Below are 22,214 nucleotides of genomic sequence, written 5' to 3' on the forward strand. Positions count from 1 at the left end.
TGCATCGCTAGAACTAGAACGGCGATACGATTGTTTAAATACTAAACTCCAATGCAAATCACATGCACTGAAGCAAGTGAGATTTGAGTAATGGTCGTTAGTGTTGATACCCACGTTTCCGACCACACAACCATTCATGTAGATTTTTGCTCGGAAATTTAGAAGGCTATATATGTCATGATTGGATGAAACTTGTCGAAACACGTTGCAAGAAAAGGACAGCAATATAATGATGAGTTTGTAATATTCATTCCATCTATTGAGCAAACCAGAGAAGCTATGGTTTATAACTTTCGTATTTTTTCTATGGATATTTAATTTTCCAGTCGTTTAAGCTTAATCTGTGGCGCTTGGGTAACCACTACTGAGAAGAAAATGTGCTTCTTAGTCTTTCTTTTTCTTATAATTGCTAATACAATTTTCAGATCGACACTTCAGAAAGACCTTCATTTGTGTAACCGCTGAACCAAATCTAATCCATATCCTAGATAAACATTTTGCATATTCTCGTGAGATGGAACTTTCATTTTGCACATTAGTACACCCCCACCCCTCCCCCCCCCCCTCCCACAAGTAACACTTCTTTTTAACTGAGTTTCGAGTTTTAACCTACCGAAAACTACAAATAAAATGTTGGTGCTCCTACCGAAATCTGCCAACATAATCTGGCCACACTGTTCACTTCACCGTCCAGCACGTTTATAGCCGCGGGCAATGGATTCAGTTCCTCATCACTTTTCCCCTAGGCAAAAACGCAAAGCCACGGAAAGGAAAGAATACCAACACTCGGGGTGTTAGTGGTGTAGTGTGAAAAATCGACCGCTGCTTTCCGTTGCGTTTTGTTCCGAAATAAAAACCGTGATCCGTGATGCAAAGCATGCCCGTGCGGGTGGTGATCAGTCGTTAAACTATGTACACAGTCGTTATAAAACCAACCAAAGAAGAAAATGAATTGCCATCAGATTCTCAGTGGTGCCTGTAATGCAGGCGATCGTTGTTTTGCTGTCGGATCCGTCGAAGGTGTTCCTTTCACAGTACGTCCACATTTTGATTTGTTCGATTTAGAATTAGGGGGTGACAAACAGACCCCCGTGTTCTACGAAATACCCCGTGATCGGGGTGATTGATGGTGATTCACGGTCATTCACGAAGGACTCTGCTAGAAACAACCCTCCCCCCCTATCCCGACCTTTCTACCCTTTTCTATGCCTCTGCCAAGTGATATGGTGGAAGTGGTCAGTGGAACGATTTACATGTTGGCAACCAGACGAGATTGTGTGAGATTGTGTAAATAAGTGGGCAATTTCAAATAAGGGAGCAAAAATCAAATACGAAATTCCTTATCGTAAAGCTCGGCAGGCGACACAGTTATGTGAAGAACAAGAGGGTTTCTCGCGGCGAATGTAAAGTGTTCCCACTCTACACCACAGGTGAAAATCAATAAATGCCCAAAGGGCGAAAAAAAACTAAAGTTTAGCAGGGTCATGCTGCAACTGTGTACATCTATTACGTACGTTGATCCATTGCCAAAAAGCTGCCCACATTCGGGCAGGAATAGTGAAATAATCGAAAAATGGAAAAACGGTGACGTTTGATAGTCACTTGACTGATAATTTTTCACTCTCTCGTTTGTGAACGCTCTCCCAATATTCTCATCGATATACGCACGCACACGCGCACATTTCTCATGTGCGACTACTTACGCGAAACAACAACCTGATGTGATGTGCACAGTGGTGTTGTTTCCTGCGGCCGGAGAGGAGAAACGCGGACGGTGCAATTATCTCCATATGATATCAATCTTTTGATTACGGGGGATATTAGTGGAGTTTTCGATTGTGCAAATGTACCATTATTACAAACGTCTTAAACCAGTTACGCTTCGAAGATGGGTTTTACCGTTTTTGGTTGCTAAAATTGATTGCAATTTGCACGTGAACATCATTGTTTGTGTTGATATCGCGCGATATGCTTGCATGTAGAACTAGATTCGTGCAATGATAAGCCAAAGGTAGGACGAACTGCTCCACAGGTCATGTGCGGACGCGAGACCATGGCCTACTGCTTGTGTTGTTTGTTCATCCAGTTATCAACCGTACTGCGGGGCTATTTGTTCTGTCACTTTGAACAGAAGGAAACGAGAAAAAAACAACAACCACCACAACAACATGGAAATTTCACATTTTCATTACAGACTGGCGGCTTGACTCAGCTGTATGCCGTTTTATTTACCCATTGTTTTTTTGTGACATTCTTTTAGGCATACGCGGCAGGATGTAATATTGTGGTGCTAGCGAGCAACTTCGAGCGAGTGCAGATCATTCCCGGTGCGGTGCACAACTACATTCGCATCTCGGCATTAGATGCCAGCACCGATACGGGAAAGATAGCGGCCGCGTACGAGGACAAGGTATGCATCTTTGAACCAACGCCTCTAATCCACACGGAAAGGGCGTCAACGCACGGATTGGAGTACAAGTAAGCACACTGTCAGAGAGCCCTTTTGGGAGGGTTGCGGCACTGAAGAAATGCGTATGGCTTATATCATTTATCTTGTGATTGTTATTTTTTAGGTGGGTGCAAACCGGAAGCTTGCAGGCAGCGTCCCATATCAGTTCGCTTTCGTGGAACCTCGAGGGAACGCGTCTGTTGACGGGAGGGACCGTATTGCAGCTGTGGCACGAGCGCCTATCCAAGCAGGATGATGACGAGCCGGGCTGTATGTTAACCGGAAAGGCGCTAATCCTGTGTAGTTGCTAATTTACGCCGGTTTTTTGTGTGCTCTTCTTTCCAGCGGTTAAATTCGAAATCGGAGGAGAGCGTGATCCCAAAACGCCCACCGGTGAGGAGGAAGCCGATAGCAGCTCGTGGGATTGCGTTTGGAAATGTCACACCGCAACACCGGTCCATCATATGGCGTTCAGCCCGGATGGTACGCTGTTCGCTACTTCCGGCAAAAGCGATCGCCTGGTGAAGGTGTGGTACGAGAACAAATACAGTACGTATTGACTGGTCCATTTTCTCACCGGTTTGTCCAATTAAACACGAACGAACATTGTATCTTTTATTCTAGCCTTGTTTCCTAACAAAAGCTTCGATCAGTCACAGTCCCAAAGCTTTGCGGGTACACCGGAAATTAGCTATGGGTTTGTGTACGTCGCGCATCCGCGTGCCGTAACGCATCTGTCGTGGCGCAAGACGAGCAAGTACATGCCGAAAGGCTCGGTGTCGAACATGTTGGTCACGTCGTGTCTGGATAATATCTGCAGAATTTGGGTAGAGACGGTGCTGCCGGAAGATGGGCTGGTGAACATGAACCAATTTGATCCGCTGGCATCGCAAAACCCAAAGTTCCGCACCCATCGGCACAAGCATCGGTTTATGCAACGGTTGAAGCACATGAAAACATGCTTCCACATACGCCGCCATGCGAAACACAGCACCGGCGGACCGAACGGTCTGAACGGGATGGGACCGGGCTTTGGTGGACCGGGAGCTAGCTCTGGGTTCGGCAATGCGCCGATCCCGACGCTACCCTCGACGTACAGTGTGCACGACTTCCATTCGTACGGCTACCATGGCACGGGCATGAGATCCGGGCTGCACTTTCACCTAGCCGCGTCGATAAACGCCGAAACGGACATACCGCTGGTGCCGTCGATGCACACGACCGACCCTTCCACGCAGCCCAATTTCATACTGCACTGGCTGAACAACAAGGAGATGCACTTTACGCTGCAAGCGGAAGGGATCCTGCAGGAGATGACGCGCAAGGTGATCGAGAAGGAGGAGATGCAAAATGCCTCCGGAAGCAATAGTGAGGGTGGGGGAGGAGTCGGTGCGAACGACCCCGGTGGAAGTCTGCTGATGGAGGACGGTTCCATAACCGATCACCACCGAAAGGGGCAGCTTAGAAGCGCACTGTCCCAGGAGGAGAGTAACAGTAGCGAGGAACATCCACCAATGCATTCGCAGCATCGTTCGCATTCGATCGGAGCAGGCTCGCACGTCGGGCTGCCCAGCCATCATTCGCTTTCGAACACCACGTCCATCAATTCGCTAGCGAACGATGGAAATCTGCACGTAACGGATTCGCTGGATATGAAGATCGATTGCCTGCTCCGCGACTGGCAGCACAGTCCGGATCTGCTGTTCTCGATTCATCCGATCGACGGCAGCTACTTGATTTGGGTGGTGGAGTGGTTGGACGAGTACCATCCGGGCTCGTACCGCCAGGCGCAGGTTTCCTTTTCCACGCGCATCCCGTCGGCTTTCCCGCTGGGAGACGCAATGTCGATGTCCACTACGGTTGCCCTTTACAATACCGGCGGCAATTTGGGCTTCCGAGATATGATCATGCGCGGGCCGAAATCGTCGTGCGGTCCAGGTGGGCTGAGCAATGCCGGACAGCTGGATGTTGTTAGCGATGTGGTCACGTCGCTTCCGAGCGTGATGGAGGAAAATGAGGCCAACGAAGATGATAATGCCGAGCAGGCCAGCAATGCGGAGACGGAGGATCGCGGAGGCGAGGAGACTGGTGACCACCATGCTTCGAAAAAGGACCATACTGGGGCGGACGGTGCCCCACTCGAACAGGCCGATATTTTAACCGCTCCACCCTCGCCCACCATCTCGATGGTCACAAAGCATTCGAACGGAACGCTCAACCTGTGGCAGCTGACTTTTGCCGATCGAAGCAAGTTTTCGCAGGTGCTCAGCATTGGGCACGCCTCGCGTGCCTCCGGTCATCGGTTCCGGGTGAATGACATCACTTGCCATCCAGTGCTGCCGCTATTGCTGACGACGTCGCACCACAACATTCCGGACATACCGACGGGAGAGCCGGCGCAACCCGGAGGTGGGACGGGCAACCGTTCCGCGGGGATGCATCGCTCGAAAGATGTGTGCGCCCCGTCTGGATTCTGCTCCGAGTTGATACTGTGGCGCGTAGATGCCGTTGGACCATTGTCGCAGTCGGGTGGGGTGAGCGAACTCGCGCGCATCAATTCGCCGGAAATATCTGCGTTCAGTAACGTCGCCTGGATACCGACACTGCTTCCCAGCACAACGCTCGGCAATCTGAGTAACTCACCGTCCGCCTGCTTCGTGGCCAGCGACGGTGAGTGCTTGCGGGTGTATCAAGCCGTGATCGATGCCCGCACGCTGCTGGCCGAGATTTCGAGCTCCGAGCGACGCTGCCGTAGGATGGACTCGCTGATGTCGCTCTCAACCGAGTCTTCGGAGAATGCTGGAATGTTGCCTCCCATATTGCACGACAAAATCAAGATCGTTTCGCAGCAATCGACCGCCCGACCCGGGTGCATCATACAGCTGGATGCGATCGACGATGCGACCCATGATTGGCAGAACACACAGTTTTTGCACGTGTTTCAGGAGCAGCTAATCACGGGAGAGCGCACGGAATCGATGGATCCGTTTGCTGGCGCGAACACCACACTTCCAGCTGGATCGAGCATCGATGCGGATGGGCTAAACCCGGACCTAAAGCCTACCATTGGACTTATGGACGGTGGTATGGGGGCGATGGTGGATCTGCAGCGCAACGCCCAGTTCGAGCAGCCGTTCTATCTCGTGGTGCTGGAGCGTACACAGAACGGCACTACGCTGCACATGTGGCGCATCGTAATTGCCTCACAGCCGGCAGCGGCTGATGAAATGAGCAGCAGCATGATGTACGTGCCGGACAGTAACCTTGTGCAGGATTTGGACGATCCCGAGAATCTTCACCGACCTTCGGTAGTGCCGGACGATTTGCCCAAGAGCGCTGGCCATCATCGGGCACCGCTCGATCATGCTTCGCACGTTAACATTTCCACAACGAAAGTGTGCACCCAGGAGCTACCACTACCGGACGGTGTGGATGTCATTCATGCTGCACCGGCAGCCGGTCATCTGAGCTCGTCCTCTATCTATCCAGCCTGTTTTGCGCCGTACATAATCGTTACCGCGTGCTCCGATTCGACGGTGCGCTTTTGGAAGTGTAAAAGCACAACGCGCAAGGAGGGCGGCAAAGGTGCCGGTGAGAGTGAGAGCAGCCAGGTGCCCCATTACGAGTGGTGTGAGTGGGAAATGATCCGCAAAGATCAGGAATCTACGATCGATGTGAACGGGCAGCTGCTGCACATAAGTGCGGCCTACTCCGGGCGAATTGCTTGCGCGTACAAGTACGGCAAATCGTTTACGCGACCCACGAAGAGCAGCGATCCGGAGACGCGCTTCGTCAACCTGAGTGTGGCCATCTACGAGTGCGAGTCAACCGGTGGCAGCGAATGGGTGCTTGAAGATACTATACACCTGAAAAATATTCATCTGCCCCGCATTCAGGTGGACCACAACTTGGATTTAAGCTACCTGTACGACACGCGCACACTGCAGAAAAAGCAGCGCCTCAATCAGGTACTGCACACCCTCTCGCATGACGATGCCAGGTCACCGCGGTCGGTGAATGGCGACGTTACGCCAGAGGCACTGGCGAAACCGGGCACGGGTCTGCTGGCCGTACCAAGCTTCAGCACGCTGCAGTCGCTGCGGAAAAGCATCACCGAACACGGTAATACGTGCCCGATCACCCAAAAGCATCTCGTGCAGCTGGACTGGGTTTCCAAGGAGGATGGATCGCACATTCTTACCGTTGCCGTTGGCAGCAAAATCCTACTCTTCACCCCCGTTAGCAGCGATCTGGCACAGTCGAACATGAAAGCGATGAAGGAATCGCAATCGACGAACCGGCCGTTACTACGCAAGGCTAGCTCGTTGGCGCAACCACATTTCAACGACGAAATTCGCTGGATGAAGCTACGCCAGATCGAGCTCACGACGGCCGACGGTCTGCCCCCGCTACCGATGCAGATCTCGTGGGTGCGGGACGGAATCTTCGTCGCCGGGATGGACTCCGAGATGCATGTGTACTCGCAGTGGAAGCCGCAGAGCAACAGCCTGTACAACGTGAACCCGCAGCTGGACATTGACGACATGTACGATACGCGCAACCTAAAGGATGAGGACCTTCGCTCGATGGCGCAGGACAGCACCCAGCGCCGGTTGGCGAACGTGTCCTCGATGCCGGTTCTGTCTCGTGTCAGCTCCATCAATCTTAACCAGATGCTATCGTCGGCAGATACGAAGAAGAAGAAACACTTGCTGCGGCTAGCACTGGGCAGATAGGTGCGGTGGCGGCCGCTGCAGCTGCGGCCGATCAGCAGCAGCAACCTGGCCATCACGATTACATGACCGACTATGGGCTGTTCGAGGCTTCGCGCATTGCCTGCCCGGTACTGCCACAGTACCATCCGAAACAGTTGATGGAGCTGCTGAACTCGGGCAAAATACGTTGGGTTAAAGCGATCCTAGCCCATCTTGTTCGTTGCATCAGCGGTTCCTATACGGTGCGCGGATGCGGAGGAGACGAGGAAAGTCTCAACCGACAGGTATGCTTGGCTGGTGAACAGCTCAAACATTTGACCTTTCCCCAGTTCCCCCTTTCCCGCTCCATCCGCATCACTTCCAAATCGGTATTGGTTCTATCGCATTATGGCACTTCTAGCAAAGTGCAATCATTTTCATAGCACGTCTCCTGACGAGTGGAGTGTGCACAGGATCATAATTGACACCCACCGACGGAACAGTGTGTGTGTGTGTGTGTGTGTGTGTGTGTGTGTGTGTACGTGCGTGCGTGTTTATGTATAAGTGTTCGTGTATGTCGCTCTCCGAGTTGATACTGTGGCGCGTAGATGCCGTTGGACCATTGTCGCAGTCGGGTGGGGTGAGCGAACTCGCGCGCATCAATTCGCCGGAAATATCTGCGTTCAGTAACGTCGCCTGGATACCGACACTGCTTCCCAGCACAACGCTCGGCAATCTGAGTAACTCACCGTCCGCCTGCTTCGTGGCCAGCGACGGTGAGTGCTTGCGGGTGTATCAAGCCGTGATCGATGCCCGCACGCTGCTGGCCGAGATTTCGAGCTCCGAGCGACGCTGCCGTAGGATGGACTCGCTGATGTCGCTCTCAACCGAGTCTTCGGAGAATGCTGGAATGTTGCCTCCCATATTGCACGACAAAATCAAGATCGTTTCGCAGCAATCGACCGCCCGACCCGGGTGCATCATACAGCTGGATGCGATCGACGATGCGACCCATGATTGGCAGAACACACAGTTTTTGCACGTGTTTCAGGAGCAGCTAATCACGGGAGAGCGCACGGAATCGATGGATCCGTTTGCTGGCGCGAACACCACACTTCCAGCTGGATCGAGCATCGATGCGGATGGGCTAAACCCGGACCTAAAGCCTACCATTGGACTTATGGACGGTGGTATGGGGGCGATGGTGGATCTGCAGCGCAACGCCCAGTTCGAGCAGCCGTTCTATCTCGTGGTGCTGGAGCGTACACAGAACGGCACTACGCTGCACATGTGGCGCATCGTAATTGCCTCACAGCCGGCAGCGGCTGATGAAATGAGCAGCAGCATGATGTACGTGCCGGACAGTAACCTTGTGCAGGATTTGGACGATCCCGAGAATCTTCACCGACCTTCGGTAGTGCCGGACGATTTGCCCAAGAGCGCTGGCCATCATCGGGCACCGCTCGATCATGCTTCGCACGTTAACATTTCCACAACGAAAGTGTGCACCCAGGAGCTACCACTACCGGACGGTGTGGATGTCATTCATGCTGCACCGGCAGCCGGTCATCTGAGCTCGTCCTCTATCTATCCAGCCTGTTTTGCGCCGTACATAATCGTTACCGCGTGCTCCGATTCGACGGTGCGCTTTTGGAAGTGTAAAAGCACAACGCGCAAGGAGGGCGGCAAAGGTGCCGGTGAGAGTGAGAGCAGCCAGGTGCCCCATTACGAGTGGTGTGAGTGGGAAATGATCCGCAAAGATCAGGAATCTACGATCGATGTGAACGGGCAGCTGCTGCACATAAGTGCGGCCTACTCCGGGCGAATTGCTTGCGCGTACAAGTACGGCAAATCGTTTACGCGACCCACGAAGAGCAGCGATCCGGAGACGCGCTTCGTCAACCTGAGTGTGGCCATCTACGAGTGCGAGTCAACCGGTGGCAGCGAATGGGTGCTTGAAGATACTATACACCTGAAAAATATTCATCTGCCCCGCATTCAGGTGGACCACAACTTGGATTTAAGCTACCTGTACGACACGCGCACACTGCAGAAAAAGCAGCGCCTCAATCAGGTACTGCACACCCTCTCGCATGACGATGCCAGGTCACCGCGGTCGGTGAATGGCGACGTTACGCCAGAGGCACTGGCGAAACCGGGCACGGGTCTGCTGGCCGTACCAAGCTTCAGCACGCTGCAGTCGCTGCGGAAAAGCATCACCGAACACGGTAATACGTGCCCGATCACCCAAAAGCATCTCGTGCAGCTGGACTGGGTTTCCAAGGAGGATGGATCGCACATTCTTACCGTTGCCGTTGGCAGCAAAATCCTACTCTTCACCCCCGTTAGCAGCGATCTGGCACAGTCGAACATGAAAGCGATGAAGGAATCGCAATCGACGAACCGGCCGTTACTACGCAAGGCTAGCTCGTTGGCGCAACCACATTTCAACGACGAAATTCGCTGGATGAAGCTACGCCAGATCGAGCTCACGACGGCCGACGGTCTGCCCCCGCTACCGATGCAGATCTCGTGGGTGCGGGACGGAATCTTCGTCGCCGGGATGGACTCCGAGATGCATGTGTACTCGCAGTGGAAGCCGCAGAGCAACAGCCTGTACAACGTGAACCCGCAGCTGGACATTGACGACATGTACGATACGCGCAACCTAAAGGATGAGGACCTTCGCTCGATGGCGCAGGACAGCACCCAGCGCCGGTTGGCGAACGTGTCCTCGATGCCGGTTCTGTCTCGTGTCAGCTCCATCAATCTTAACCAGATGCTATCGTCGGCAGATACGAAGAAGAAGAAAACACTTGCTGCGGCTAGCACTGGGCAGATAGGTGCGGTGGCGGCCGCTGCAGCTGCGGCCGATCAGCAGCAGCAACCTGGCCATCACGATTACATGACCGACTATGGGCTGTTCGAGGCTTCGCGCATTGCCTGCCCGGTACTGCCACAGTACCATCCGAAACAGTTGATGGAGCTGCTGAACTCGGGCAAAATACGTTGGGTTAAAGCGATCCTAGCCCATCTTGTTCGTTGCATCAGCGGTTCCTATACGGTGCGCGGATGCGGAGGAGACGAGGAAAGTCTCAACCGACAGGTATGCTTGGCTGGTGAACAGCTCAAACATTTGACCTTTCCCCAGTTCCCCCTTTCCCGCTCCATCCGCATCACTTCCAAATCGGTATTGGTTCTATCGCATTATGGCACTTCTAGCAAAGTGCAATCATTTTCATAGCACGTCTCCTGACGAGTGGAGTGTGCACAGGATCATAATTGACACCCACCGACGGAACAGTGTGTGTGTGTGTGTGTGTGTGTGTGTGTGTGTGTGTACGTGCGTGCGTGTTTATGTATAAGTGTTCGTGTATGTCGCTAATATTTACCTTGTGTTGCTAATCTTTTAGTGCAACTGTTGTCATCCTTAGTTTGCTCGATTCAGACGCTTACGATAGTGACGAAAGTAGCAGCTGGAATGCATTGAAAGCATCGTTGAATCGTTAGACCAACTATCTGGTGATTGATCAAGCAGCAGCAGCAGCACCATTACTTCTCACTAGCATGATTGATCGGTCGATCGATTGTTCACGCATTTGGGCATAGCGGTTCTTGCGCTATATTGTTCCGACCATTCTGCATTACTTAGCCATAGCGGATCGATAAGCACAGCACAAGTTCATCTCATCAAAACTTTCCATTTTATTTTCCTTTCCGGCACACTTTTCCACATGCAAATGATGCCATCGCACGGACCTTGCGCTTCTCCTATCTTTTACTATCTATCACTTTTCACATGTTTCCATTATCTTTTCTTTATTTGTTTTATATGTGTGTTTCCAGCGTGGTTGGTCTAGAACTCGCACTCTTTCCATTAGCTGCCCGGCAGGCACCGTTAGTCCTCTTGAACCAAGAGGATCGACGACACAGGTGCGGTTTTTCATAATTTTAACACTTTCTCTCACTTTTCTACATTTTCGGCTGCTCAGATTCAATATATACATTCATCTTCTATATGTCAAATGGATGGGTTTGGTTTACTTACTTTGAAGCTTTTGATATATCTCTCCTTTTCTTGCTACCCTTGTGTTATTGTATCGAATGATGCTCAACTACTCGTTGTTGAAAATGAATATTATTTTTCTCGACTTGATGTACCCCTTAGTGTTTGAAAGATGTATGTGAATTGTTGAGTTCCAAAAAAGGGGAAAAAATCTTTCGGGGATTCTTGCCATTTTTCGAGTTTATTTCTCCAATGGTGTACCTCCTTTATATTTTCACAAAGAACAGTAACATGCACAGCTTCATATAAAATCTTTAATAAAAGAATCTCTGGTTCTTCAGCAACATGTATTTTTTTTAGAAACCCCTACACGTTTTGTGTCTTCATTCCCGTTATCTTTGCCACCGTAAAGAAGAAAAAAAAAAACATTTTGTGATTATATCTTGTTCTTATCTTTGTTGTAAAAGTAACATAATGTAGGCACCATTTCCCTGTGCTAAATTGTTTTATCACACAGTGTTAACATAAATGAAAACATTTGCAAAACAAATCATCATTCTATCTATCACATTCGGGTATTAATCTTTTCTAACTCTATGGAATTGTGTTTCTTGTATCTGTGAGTCTTATATCATTTTCTTTGGATTGGTAGCATTAGAACAGTTAGCAATTGTTTGCAACAGGTAGTTGATACTTATCTCTTCGTATTTTGTATGCAAACCTAAACTATCCGAATTAAGTTTAGATATCATTTGCCATCAATTTACCACTTCTCTGTAGTAAAGAAATAGTTAATCAAAGATGCAACGTGTGTATGTATCCTATCCACAAAACTTGTTGAAGAATGTGATAGCTCAGTTGTTGTAGATGCTATGTTGGTTACAGCAGCACGATATAAGTTTATATATTGATTTAATGCCTCAATGAATGCAAAGTTGTAGAAAGTGCTGTATTATTATCTCATAACATACTTACTACAAATGTGTTGTACCACACCGAATCAGATTCCAGAGGAGCTAACGCTAGACTATGCGGAAATTACATCCATTCCTCCATTGCCCTTGTGGACTCTGCTGGCAGCAGACAAAGAATCGACCAGTAGCAATTTGCAGCAAAATGACGAAGTGAAGGTAAGCTCTAGCGCCAAAAACTATGTTGCGAAACTGTCTAATCCGATGCATGGCTTCCAATGTGTAGGATTACAATGAACTGTTCGAAAGCAACACGGCGGACGAATCGCTTGACGATTTGCTGGACGATGAAAGTGGCGGTGGTGAGACGAATCGCCACATGGATCGACGTTCCTCGCTGCCCGAAAAGCACTTCCTTTCCCATTTTGGTCCCCGCCAAGGGCAGCTGCTTTCGCGACTGCTGACCCACACCCATCTGCCCGGACTGTCGTCGCTCGATCAGATGCATCTGCTCGCGCTGGCAGATACAGTATCTACGTGCAACATTGACTTTGCGGAGCGGTTTGCGATCGATGCTGCCAAAACGGCGATCGCGAAGGAAAATTTGACCGGCGTACCGAACACGGAAAACATTTCGACCGATTCGCTGGACGACTGCGGGCTTCGATTTTTGCTAGCAATGAAACATTACAACTATTTGCTGCGATGTTTGCCGATTTCACAGCGCCATTCGTTCCAGAAGCAGGGCGTCGGGACGTCCAACATCGTGTGGGCATTCCACTCGGAGAGCGAGGAAGAGCTGCTGAATCTAATCCCATCGTACGTGAAAGGTCAACCGAAGTGGCACGTGCTGAAGGAGCTCGGCGTCGGATGGTGGCTGCGAAATAACAACTTGCTGCGCCAGTGCATCGAACGCCTGGCAAAGGCGTCCTTCCAGGCCAATCAGGATCCGCTCGACGCTGCCATCTACTATATGGCGATGAAAAAGAAATCAGTCGTATGGGGACTGTATCGTTCGAAAAGGGACGAAAAGATGACTGCGTTCTTTGCGAACAATTTCGCCGAGGATCGCTGGCGCAAGGCGGCATTGAAGAATGCATTCGCACTGCTAGGAAAGCAGCGATTCGAGCACGCCGTTGCGTTCTTCCTCCTGGCAAATTCGCTCAATGACGCGCTGGAAGTTTGCTTAACGAAGCTGGAAGATTTGCAGCTCGCCCTGGTGATTACGAGATTGTACGAAGGAGAGCACGATGCCACGCCGCCGAGCTTCAAGAAGCTACTGTACGAGGAGGTATTGGGATGCGACAAGAACGGTGAAAATCAGGACCTCAGTCGTGCGCATCCGGATCCATTCTTGCGCTCGATGGCACTTTGGATATTGAAGGACTACTCCGGTAGCTTGAGCACGTTGCTGGACAGCCAGATTGGTAGCATGCATCCCCTTTTCGATGACGAAAGTGCTGCTCTTGGCAGCGCCTCCCATCATGACGCCGGTCATTCGACAAACCCGAACGTGTTCAACTTTTACGTCTACTTGCGTACCCACCCACTGCTCATTAGGCAGCACATAGCCTCCTCGGCACAGGACAAGAAGAGGGCACAGGTCGTCATTGCTGGCTTCAGCTACGGCGATACTAGCACTGTGTCAGGCGGGTTAGCAACGGATAAGCAGATTCAGCTTGAGGACTCCATTACGCCCCTGGAACGGCAGCTTTACTTCACCACTGCCCACGCTCACTTCAAGGCAGGCTGTCCAGCCTTGGCACTGGAGGTGCTGAGCAAATTGCCGACCAAGGTGATCGAGCAGGAAACGAGCAATGTGCAAAGTCCCGCCAGCGGACTCGACGCAAAGGACCAGAGTACACTCATCGCAACAGGTACCTTAGACTGGAGTAACGAAACCACTGGTAAAGAAACGGCCACATCGTTTGATTGGGGTGCCAGTACGGGTAACAGCACAGCTATGGACTGGGGAGCACCGGTGTCGACCCAGCTCAATGGTGGTGAAGATGAGTTTAAAATCGTATGGGATGATGACGGTGCGGCTGCCGGCGATGACTGTGAGAGCAGCGATGATGATGGAGGCATACAGATAAAGAAAAAACCAGAACCGGACAGCCTGCCGCTCATTAAGAACACTGACACTGAGTTCGAAGATGGCGGTTCTGCCGGCGGTGGCAGTCTGGACATAATGGCACAGCAGCTCAAGTTTATCGCGTGTTTAAAGATACTCATGGAGGAGCTTTCGACACTTGCAACCGGCTTTGAGGTGGACGGTGGACAGCTGCGATACCAGCTATACGTGTGGTTGGAGCGCGAGGTAGAAGCTTTGAAGCAGCTGTGTAACTACAGCACCGGCGACTCGGAAAATACCGCCATTGAAGACACAACGACGAACGCAGAAGCGATGGATCGCGATACACCCGTGCTGGCGAACAAATTCCAGCACGATAAACCAACCCTGCACGAAATTCTAATCCAGGAGAAGCAGGACTTCGAAGCAAAGGTGCAAAGGGCGGCGAGACGCAAACGCTGGCTGAAGGCTAACGAAACATTGCTGCGAACGTTGCTAAGCTACTGCTCGCTGCACGGTGCTAGCGGTGGCGGTTTAGCTTCGGTTCGCATGGAGCTAGTGCTGCTGTTGCAAGAGCTGCAGCAGGAGAAAACGCAGCAACAGCTGCTGAGCCCGTTGCCATTCCCGACCACTCTGCCGCTGCTGAGTGCGTGCGTTGCCGGTAACAAAACAGTCATCGCAGACCCGCTGCGCTATCTCCAATCGCACACGCACGATATGCTACAAACGATGGTCAACATGCGTACACCACCGCACATGAACCGCGCGTACACGTTTCCGAGCGGTATCTTCGTCCTGCGTGATCTTGCCGTCGCGCTTTCCGCTTGCATCTACCAATCGCTGTGCGACTCGGACACGTTCAGCGTGAAGCAGTCGTCCTCGTCGATCGACGGTGGTAGCCAAGGTTGCCACAGTCCCGGCATGGAGACGATTGCGAAACTGAACGCAAGCTGCCAGAGCACGCACCTGATGGCAAACGCGGCAGCTCATCAGCGACGTCGCAAGTATTCGACCGATGAACCGCTGGCGGTGAGCACACCGCCCTCCAAATGGCCCGGCGTGACAAACCTGCGAGCGCTGTTGGCACGAGAGAAGGACGAAGATACACCGCGGCTGAACGTGCTGCTATGCGAGTCGTTTGTGGCCGCTTATATGGCGCTGTTCGTGTACGCTCTGACCACGTGCGATTGTCACATCCTGTACCGTCTAGCCGGGCAGAACTTCTGCGACAGCTCCTGGTCGACACTGTTCGGCGGTGGCGTAAAGAAGCTGTTGCGCAAGGCTACCTCGCACGCGCAAACGGCCCAGACCGTTCAGGCGCAGATGCAGCAGGAAAGCATGGAGGGTTCTGCCGAGGCTGGAGCTAGTAGTGCGGAAGGTAGCGTCTGGGGTGCGGTAACATCGCTTACGAAGCATCGGGTGAAGCTAAACATGAAACTGCTGGGACCGTTCGCTGGACCCCAGGGTGCATCGAACATGAAGGAGGACAAACCCACGTACCGGGAGCAGTTCGTGCCGCCGGAAATGTCTATGGTGTCGTACTTCCTTACGAAACCGATTCCCAAGGGACTGGGGGCGGACGAAGAGGAGTATGATTCGGCCGACTCGGCCGTATCGGATCTCGACGACGAAGACGAGGATGAGGATGTGTTCAACGATCCGCTAAACAACGACCCCAAAGCATCGCAAGTGTCGGCCGCCGTCCGGAAACACCGACTTGAAAATACCGAACATTCGAATCCGAACTCCTACTCGTGGTGCATTATGCGTTTCGCCTTAATACGCGTGGCGCAGAACCAACTGCAATCGTTCATTGCAATCGCCGGCATCGAAATGCAAGGTAGGTAGTTAGCTAATTCCAATCAGTACTGCATTCGTATTACTCCATTCCCTTAATGTTGTTTCGCTCTAGAACTTCCTGTGAGCAGTCCGTTGGTACATGGCATATTGAGATCGTTGTCATCATGGCAAGATCTGCTAAAAGAGGAGCTCGAAAATCGGGGACCTGCTTCAGTTGATTACATTCCAGGTAATTTGTGCGACAGTCAACGCTAGTTTTATGTTAGGTTTAATTAGCTCATTCGGCTGAATGCGTTAATGTTGCTTAAATGTTGTCTATTGTATTTCCAGGCTGCTTCATTGAATCCGAAGCGAAGGGTCCAGCCATTCACAAGTATCGCTCGTTGCTGGAACGTTCCAACACGCCATTTAGCCCTTGCTTAGCCGCATCAGCGCCCGCTAGACGGCTGTGGAACTATTTGGTGCGCATTGAATCCGTACAGGAAATCTTTATACGGGCTGTGTTCGGCAAGAAAAAATCCTCCTCCAGTGCGTTCGACCCTGGAACCGGACTAGGATCCGCATCCGCTTCGGTTGTTGACTCCGGAACGCCCGTCGGCAATGAAAACAATGGAAGCTTGGCGCACCATCAGCAGCACAATCAAAACATTCCAGAACCGGTGCGAATCATACACAAAGACCAGGAGCAGATATCAGCCTTCTGTCTTAATATGGTAAATCCTGGCCTGCTCGCACTTGCCACCCCCAGAGAGGTGCAGGAAATGGATATATCGTTGTTGCTCGAGTCGCCCAACTGGATGGAGGATGAGTGCGAGATGGACATCATGAATTTGTCCAAGGACATCGAATCCCTCGCTTCGAGCAATTTTCTCGTCATACACACGTCGACGGATAAGTAAGTTTTGGATACCACCGGTAATATTGTGCACGTGGTTTTACTTACACTCAAACGCGCATTCCGTTTTACATTTTAGGCATCTGCTTAATCAAAACATTAGCAGCGCTCAAAACTATGGTGCACCTTCTAGTCCCCAACCTGGCATTGCTGGACAATCAGGTCGCGGAGCTTCAGTGGTATGTATTTACTTGTGGTAAAGCAATTAATTTTTAAAGAAAACATCAAATTTTCACTGTTACACTGTGCAATCATTGTCGGTGAATAGTTTGTATGCGTATTATTCCATTCCGCATTCCAAATGCATTCATTTGGAAAATATAATCGAAACATGTACAAATCTTCATAATGTGTGCGTGTTAATGGACAGTTAATGCTTTCTGTTTTGCGTCGTATTTTAACCAAAGGCTCATCTTTGTATTTCATCTGATAATGTTTACGGATACGGGCAATTCTCACCAGTTAGGGAGTTTATTATTAATTAAATAATTAACTATCTAAAAATGGTCTAAGCAAATGCATAGCGCTAAGTGATGTTATGTTATTGTTTTTAACAATAGATATATCTATAATGCCAAATGGTAAATAGTCTGAAGACATATCTACTATTATTACTTTAGTTTCTTCCAGTGTATGTTATTGTCTGCTGCCATTTGTCTCTGAGATTATTTCTATTTGCTTTCATTATATGATGAATAATATTTTTCCTATAATTATGTAAAGCCTATGCCATAATGACCATGTGTTTAAAACCAATATTGAACCATTCTCTCTCTCTCTTCTTCATTCTGCTTGTAATGCATATACATGGATTTGTGCCGATCACTCTTCTTGCCGTCATGTACCGAAATTTAATGTATAAACTATACGACGGTATTGCATGGCAAAAACATGTCCTTCCTCCGAATAATTCATCCTAATGTGCTAACATAAACGTTGGAAAAATTATCATACACGTGCAGATCAAAGGAGCTACATTCCCCGGTAGTCAGTGTCCACGGTTCTGCAAGCTGGTTATCGATCGTTCTAAACATTTATTGAAACCGGTACATTACTTTGTTGAATCGATTCATCATGTTTTTGTACTTAACCTTTTAATAGTTGAGCTCCTTCCTTAATGTTTAGTTTTGAAATTATGAAATCCCCTTCAAATATCGGCTTGTCGGCTTTTGTACTTTGTTTGCTGTATGTTTCACGTTTGTTTATAATATTTGGCATAGATTAAATAGTATGTTGAACCGTGATATACGCTTCTGTTTGTGAAGAAAGCACTATTGAACATATATCTGTATCACAACACATTTTTTTTAAATAATTATTTGTTTTACGTTCACAATTGTAGATATATATGAATGTAACTATAATGAATTTAATTTTTGCACTCATTATCAATGTTAATTTTGTTTTCAAAAATATACCTTAATGTATGAATTCATTCATTAATGATCCGTCACATTTCAGCATTCTGTTTGGTTAAATGTTTAAACATACATTTGATTGTTTCAATCTGTCTTGCTTTAGTGTTGTGTATTATGCACGTATTAATTAATAATTAATAGCAATCGTACCGATCCCGCAAGATAATGGTATTGACTTTTCATCAATTCTTCAACCACAAGGTGCTGAAACATAAAGTGGATAACATAAAGCGAATGTGTGCCCATCCGCTAATGCCGCTGTACCTTACAGGCGGACAGGATGGTTCGGTGCAGATGTGGGAATGGGGTCATCAACAGGTCGTCTGTACGCCACGCTCTCCGGGAACGTTTGCAAAGGTCACACGCTGCCGGTTTTCGCAGCATGGTAATAAATTTGGCATCGCTGATGGTGATGGTAATCTTAGCCTCTGGCAAGTGGGCCTCGCTAGCCAAAACAATCGCCCGTTCTTCGTAAGTACAGCTTAGTGTTATGGTCAGCAAACTAATGTGCCACTTACTAATATGTGTTTGCGTGTCAACCCTTTTAGACGTACCAATGCCATAACAAAGGAATCACAGATTTCGTATTTCTCGGATCATGCAGTCTAGTGGCAACAGGTACCTTTACATTTAGAAGGGAGTTGCGAACGGGGTTGTAATATCTGATTTGTTTTCCTCTTTTCAATGCAGCTGGGCATAGCTCCGAAAGCAAAAACGTAGCAATATGGGATACACTTTTACCACAAAAGAAGGCTTTGGTAGCGGGTAAGTGTAAAGAGTTATGCAAGTCTTTGCTCCCCGTTTTGTTTGCTAATCCGCTTGTTTTTCATCCTATCGTTGTAGCCTTTACGTGTCATGATCAGGGTGCTTCTAGTCTAGCGTATGCACCACAGCATCAGCTTCTTATTTCAGCCGGTAAAAAAGGTGATGTGAGCATTTTTGATGTTCGTCAACGTATTCTGAGACATCGGTTCCAGGTAAGCTTACAACTAACTGCGAAAAAGAATTACAAAACAGTTAATAATAACTTTTTGCAGGCCCACGAACATCCAATCAAATGCTTAGCGATTGATCCGAACGAAGAGCAGTTTGTAACCGGCTCGGCTGATGGTGATATTAAGGTGAGCATGATTAATTTTACACTTCTGCAAGTGTTGATTATTGGGGTTTGATGTGCAAATAAAAAAATGGATCCTTTATTATTTTTTTTACCCAAATGCGCCACCATACTACACAAAAAAGGTTTGGGGCCTGTCAATACATACCCAGCTGTACAGTTTCATGGGCGAGCATGCTCGAAGCAGCTTTTTCAAGCACATCGGGCAAGGCGTTACTCAGCTGCAGATAGACCAAGGAGGCCGACTATTTTCCTGCGGTGCTGATGGTTCAATGAAAGTCCGGCAGCTACCTGATCGCGAATCGATCGTTCATTCGCTGTACTAAGAATGCTTAGTCAAATTCGTTAAACGACACCACCACCACCACCACCACCATTCTGAAAGACCCACGCCGTAATGGCGCACGCATAACAAAAGGATTGCAAAGAAAAACAGGAATAGAAACGAAAAAAACTTTAAGTAGACAAGTTGTAGAAATCATTATTACAAGTATTAACGGAATGAAATAGAATGACTATGTTGAAGGTGGCAGGGGGGAAGGGAAGCAGAACTAGATGAAATGAATGTTTGTTTTGTGACCCGTTTGAACCAAAACCAATAATTTGGGCTGTTGACATGTATGAATGCGTAATCGCTAACCACCTCAGAGTAAAGATTTAGGGCAGGATTATTTAATGTTGTTTTATTCCAAAAACTTTGAATATGATTTAGCTTCACATCATATTAAGATTCGTATAGTTTTGCTCATCGTTAAACATAACCAATTTGATGTACGTTAAGCATTGACGTTGTAAACCCCATCTCGCTTAGAAAGTATAATCCGGCAGGCGATGAACGATGAAGAATGTGACTGACATTAACGGGAGAGGAAGTGTGTTATTGATGGAAGAATACTATAGAATACATTCATACGACTCGTATAAGGTTTAAACCGCGTCCCTACTAATTGAGCGAACGTATTCGTAACGATGTGAGAGTGGATCGGGGGAAAAATGATGATTACTATGAAGAAGATGAAGCATAATAGAACATAATAAATCTAGGAATGCAAAACACCGCAGACAATACCCATATTGAGATGCTTAACGATAGGATAACGTTATACCAAAAATAAAACAAAACAAAACAACAAAAAAAACACGGATCCATATTAAATTAAATTAAACGACAGTCCGCATACAATATAATCAAACAAATAGGGAAGGAGCTAAAAGGGCAGAATGCTTCGGAAATTCAAAGCGATGTAACTAATGTGTGTGTGTACTCAAAGATATCGAATGGCGCCATGTGGGGTAGTAAAGTGAACTGAAGGCAGTAAACAGCTAGGAACCCTTTTCGGGAGGAGACAAAAACAAACACACACACATGGAACGTAACGTCACACGATCGTCGTGTGCTACTTACATACGATTGTGTTGCTATTGCAAAGATGAGATAGAGCAATGAAATTGGACTATATATGAAATGCAAAGGGTGTTATGTAAACTGGTTAAGCTGAATAGTTAGCACCGATAATCGACTAGTATTTAGCAATTAGTTGCGAATTCCTTCGAGTATTGTGTTGATGCTCATTATTCCTGCTGGTTGGTTTTTATCGTTTTATTGTAAAATGCTTCTTTGTATATCTCCAGTTGCCTGCCGCCGCTGTTGTTTTCAATTCGGGAAAGTAATTGCTATGTTTTAAAATAATTATTTTCTATTTCAAAAATTCTTACTAACATATTTCTGCCGTTGAGCGAACGCTTTGATATTTCATTTATATAGTATAAGCTACAGCAATTCAACGATACAAATGTTTCAATGGTCGTGTTAAAAACACATACGTGCGTTAACACTCAAACCAATAACTGTTTCAAACCGATGCTCCAATTGAACTTTAACAAACACAGGTTATATAATGCCGCAAGCAGTCGCGGAAGGTTTATTGTTAAAAATACACTCACACACACTCTATTGTTACTCTTTATCCATCCTAAAACCAAACAAAAATTAAATGTAACACATGGAAAAGACAAAATTACGACACAGCCCCGGCATCACAACCGGAAAAAGTTTAAATCGATACAGCATAAAAAGGTGAAATAAAACAGCATATACACGGTGCAATATACACGTAACTCGGATCCTAGTAATGTGTCTCTAAGCATAAATGTACGAAAGCAGAACATTGAGGAAATTTATTTACCGTTAAAATTATTCAGTCAGTAAACGCAAACAGCGCCACATAACCGACCGATACACCAATATGATTGAAAAGTATTGAGCAGATTATGCTAAATGATATTTAACGTAAGATACATGATAAAACCGCGAGTTATACAGCTCTTGCAATTTTGCGTATTTCAGTTTTGTTTATATCTTTTACCTGGTTACAAACATTTTTTTACAAACACGTTAAGTTCGTATGTTGCTCACGGGTTTCCTTCTATTCTTGAGTTTCTTATTACCGCGTGCAATCAATATAATCACTTTCTAATATTTCATTTATTCCATCTTCCCTAGAATCAATGCTATGTTGTAGAGACTAATGCTAATAATATAATCTTCTATGTTAGCCACATACGTAGTGCATGAAACATTTTATAAGATTCTGTTATATTTTAGACAATGGGTTTCGTTTGTTTTGTTTTGCGATGTTGATCAATTGATTTGCCTTTGGATTTATTTATTTAATTTGTCAATAAATGTTATATTATGTGCAAGCTTGATTGAAGTTGGTCTTTGTGTGTTATCTGAGCAGTGATGTACCAAGTCGGGTATTTTCATCTTTCGGCGTATTTCCCGCAAATAACACCCGCTAAGAAACGGGGTAGTGAAATTAATGTTTAGCCAATTGAATGAATTATATG

General features: G+C 47.9%; 1 protein-coding gene across 4 annotated transcripts; it reads left to right on the top strand.

Moving 5' to 3' along the window:
- The first annotated feature begins 719 nt into the window (after nt 1–719).
- LOC120899844 (dmX-like protein 2) lies at nt 720–22,073 on the top strand. Of its 4 annotated transcripts, none has more exons than XM_040306123.1 (19): nt 720–1,034; nt 2,261–2,478; nt 2,574–2,719; nt 2,795–2,998; nt 3,074–5,435; nt 8,275–10,249; nt 10,990–11,076; nt 12,154–12,279; nt 12,347–15,974; nt 16,047–16,163; nt 16,265–16,829; nt 16,909–17,008; nt 17,792–17,875; nt 18,449–18,718; nt 18,796–18,865; nt 18,938–19,012; nt 19,091–19,224; nt 19,285–19,368; nt 19,490–22,073. In XM_040306123.1, exons 1-19 carry the CDS (start codon nt 948–950, stop codon nt 19,688–19,690), a joined length of 10,533 nt encoding a protein of 3,510 aa, XP_040162057.1. In that variant the 5' UTR covers nt 720–947; the 3' UTR covers nt 19,691–22,073. The 4 variants fall into 4 exon arrangements, with proteins under 4 accessions (XP_040162057.1, XP_040162052.1, XP_040162055.1 ...); XM_040306118.1 differs by having other exon boundaries at nt 3,074–4,951; nt 7,752–10,249; XM_040306121.1 differs by lacking the exon at nt 17,792–17,875 and having other exon boundaries at nt 3,074–4,951; nt 7,752–10,249.
- Nucleotides 22,074–22,214: the final 141 nt, after the last annotated feature.

The sequence above is a fragment of the Anopheles arabiensis genome, chromosome 3, assembly GCF_016920715.1.
Source record: "Anopheles arabiensis isolate DONGOLA chromosome 3, AaraD3, whole genome shotgun sequence".
NCBI classification, from domain to species: domain Eukaryota; kingdom Metazoa; phylum Arthropoda; class Insecta; order Diptera; family Culicidae; genus Anopheles; species Anopheles arabiensis.

What these genes read in the sequence shown, in the direction of transcription:
- LOC120899844 (XM_040306118.1), top strand. Translation starts at nt 948, where the DNA reads ATGAATTGCCATCAGATTCTCAGTGGTGCCTGTAATGCAGGCGATCGT. An exon ending in AGCAAAATGACGAAGTGAAG is followed by an intron (nt 12,280 to 12,346) that starts GTAAGCTCTAGC and finishes TCCAATGTGTAG; the next exon opens with GATTACAATGAACTGTTCGA. An exon ending in ATGCAGTCTAGTGGCAACAG is followed by an intron (nt 18,866 to 18,937) that starts GTACCTTTACAT and finishes TTTTCAATGCAG; the next exon opens with CTGGGCATAGCTCCGAAAGC.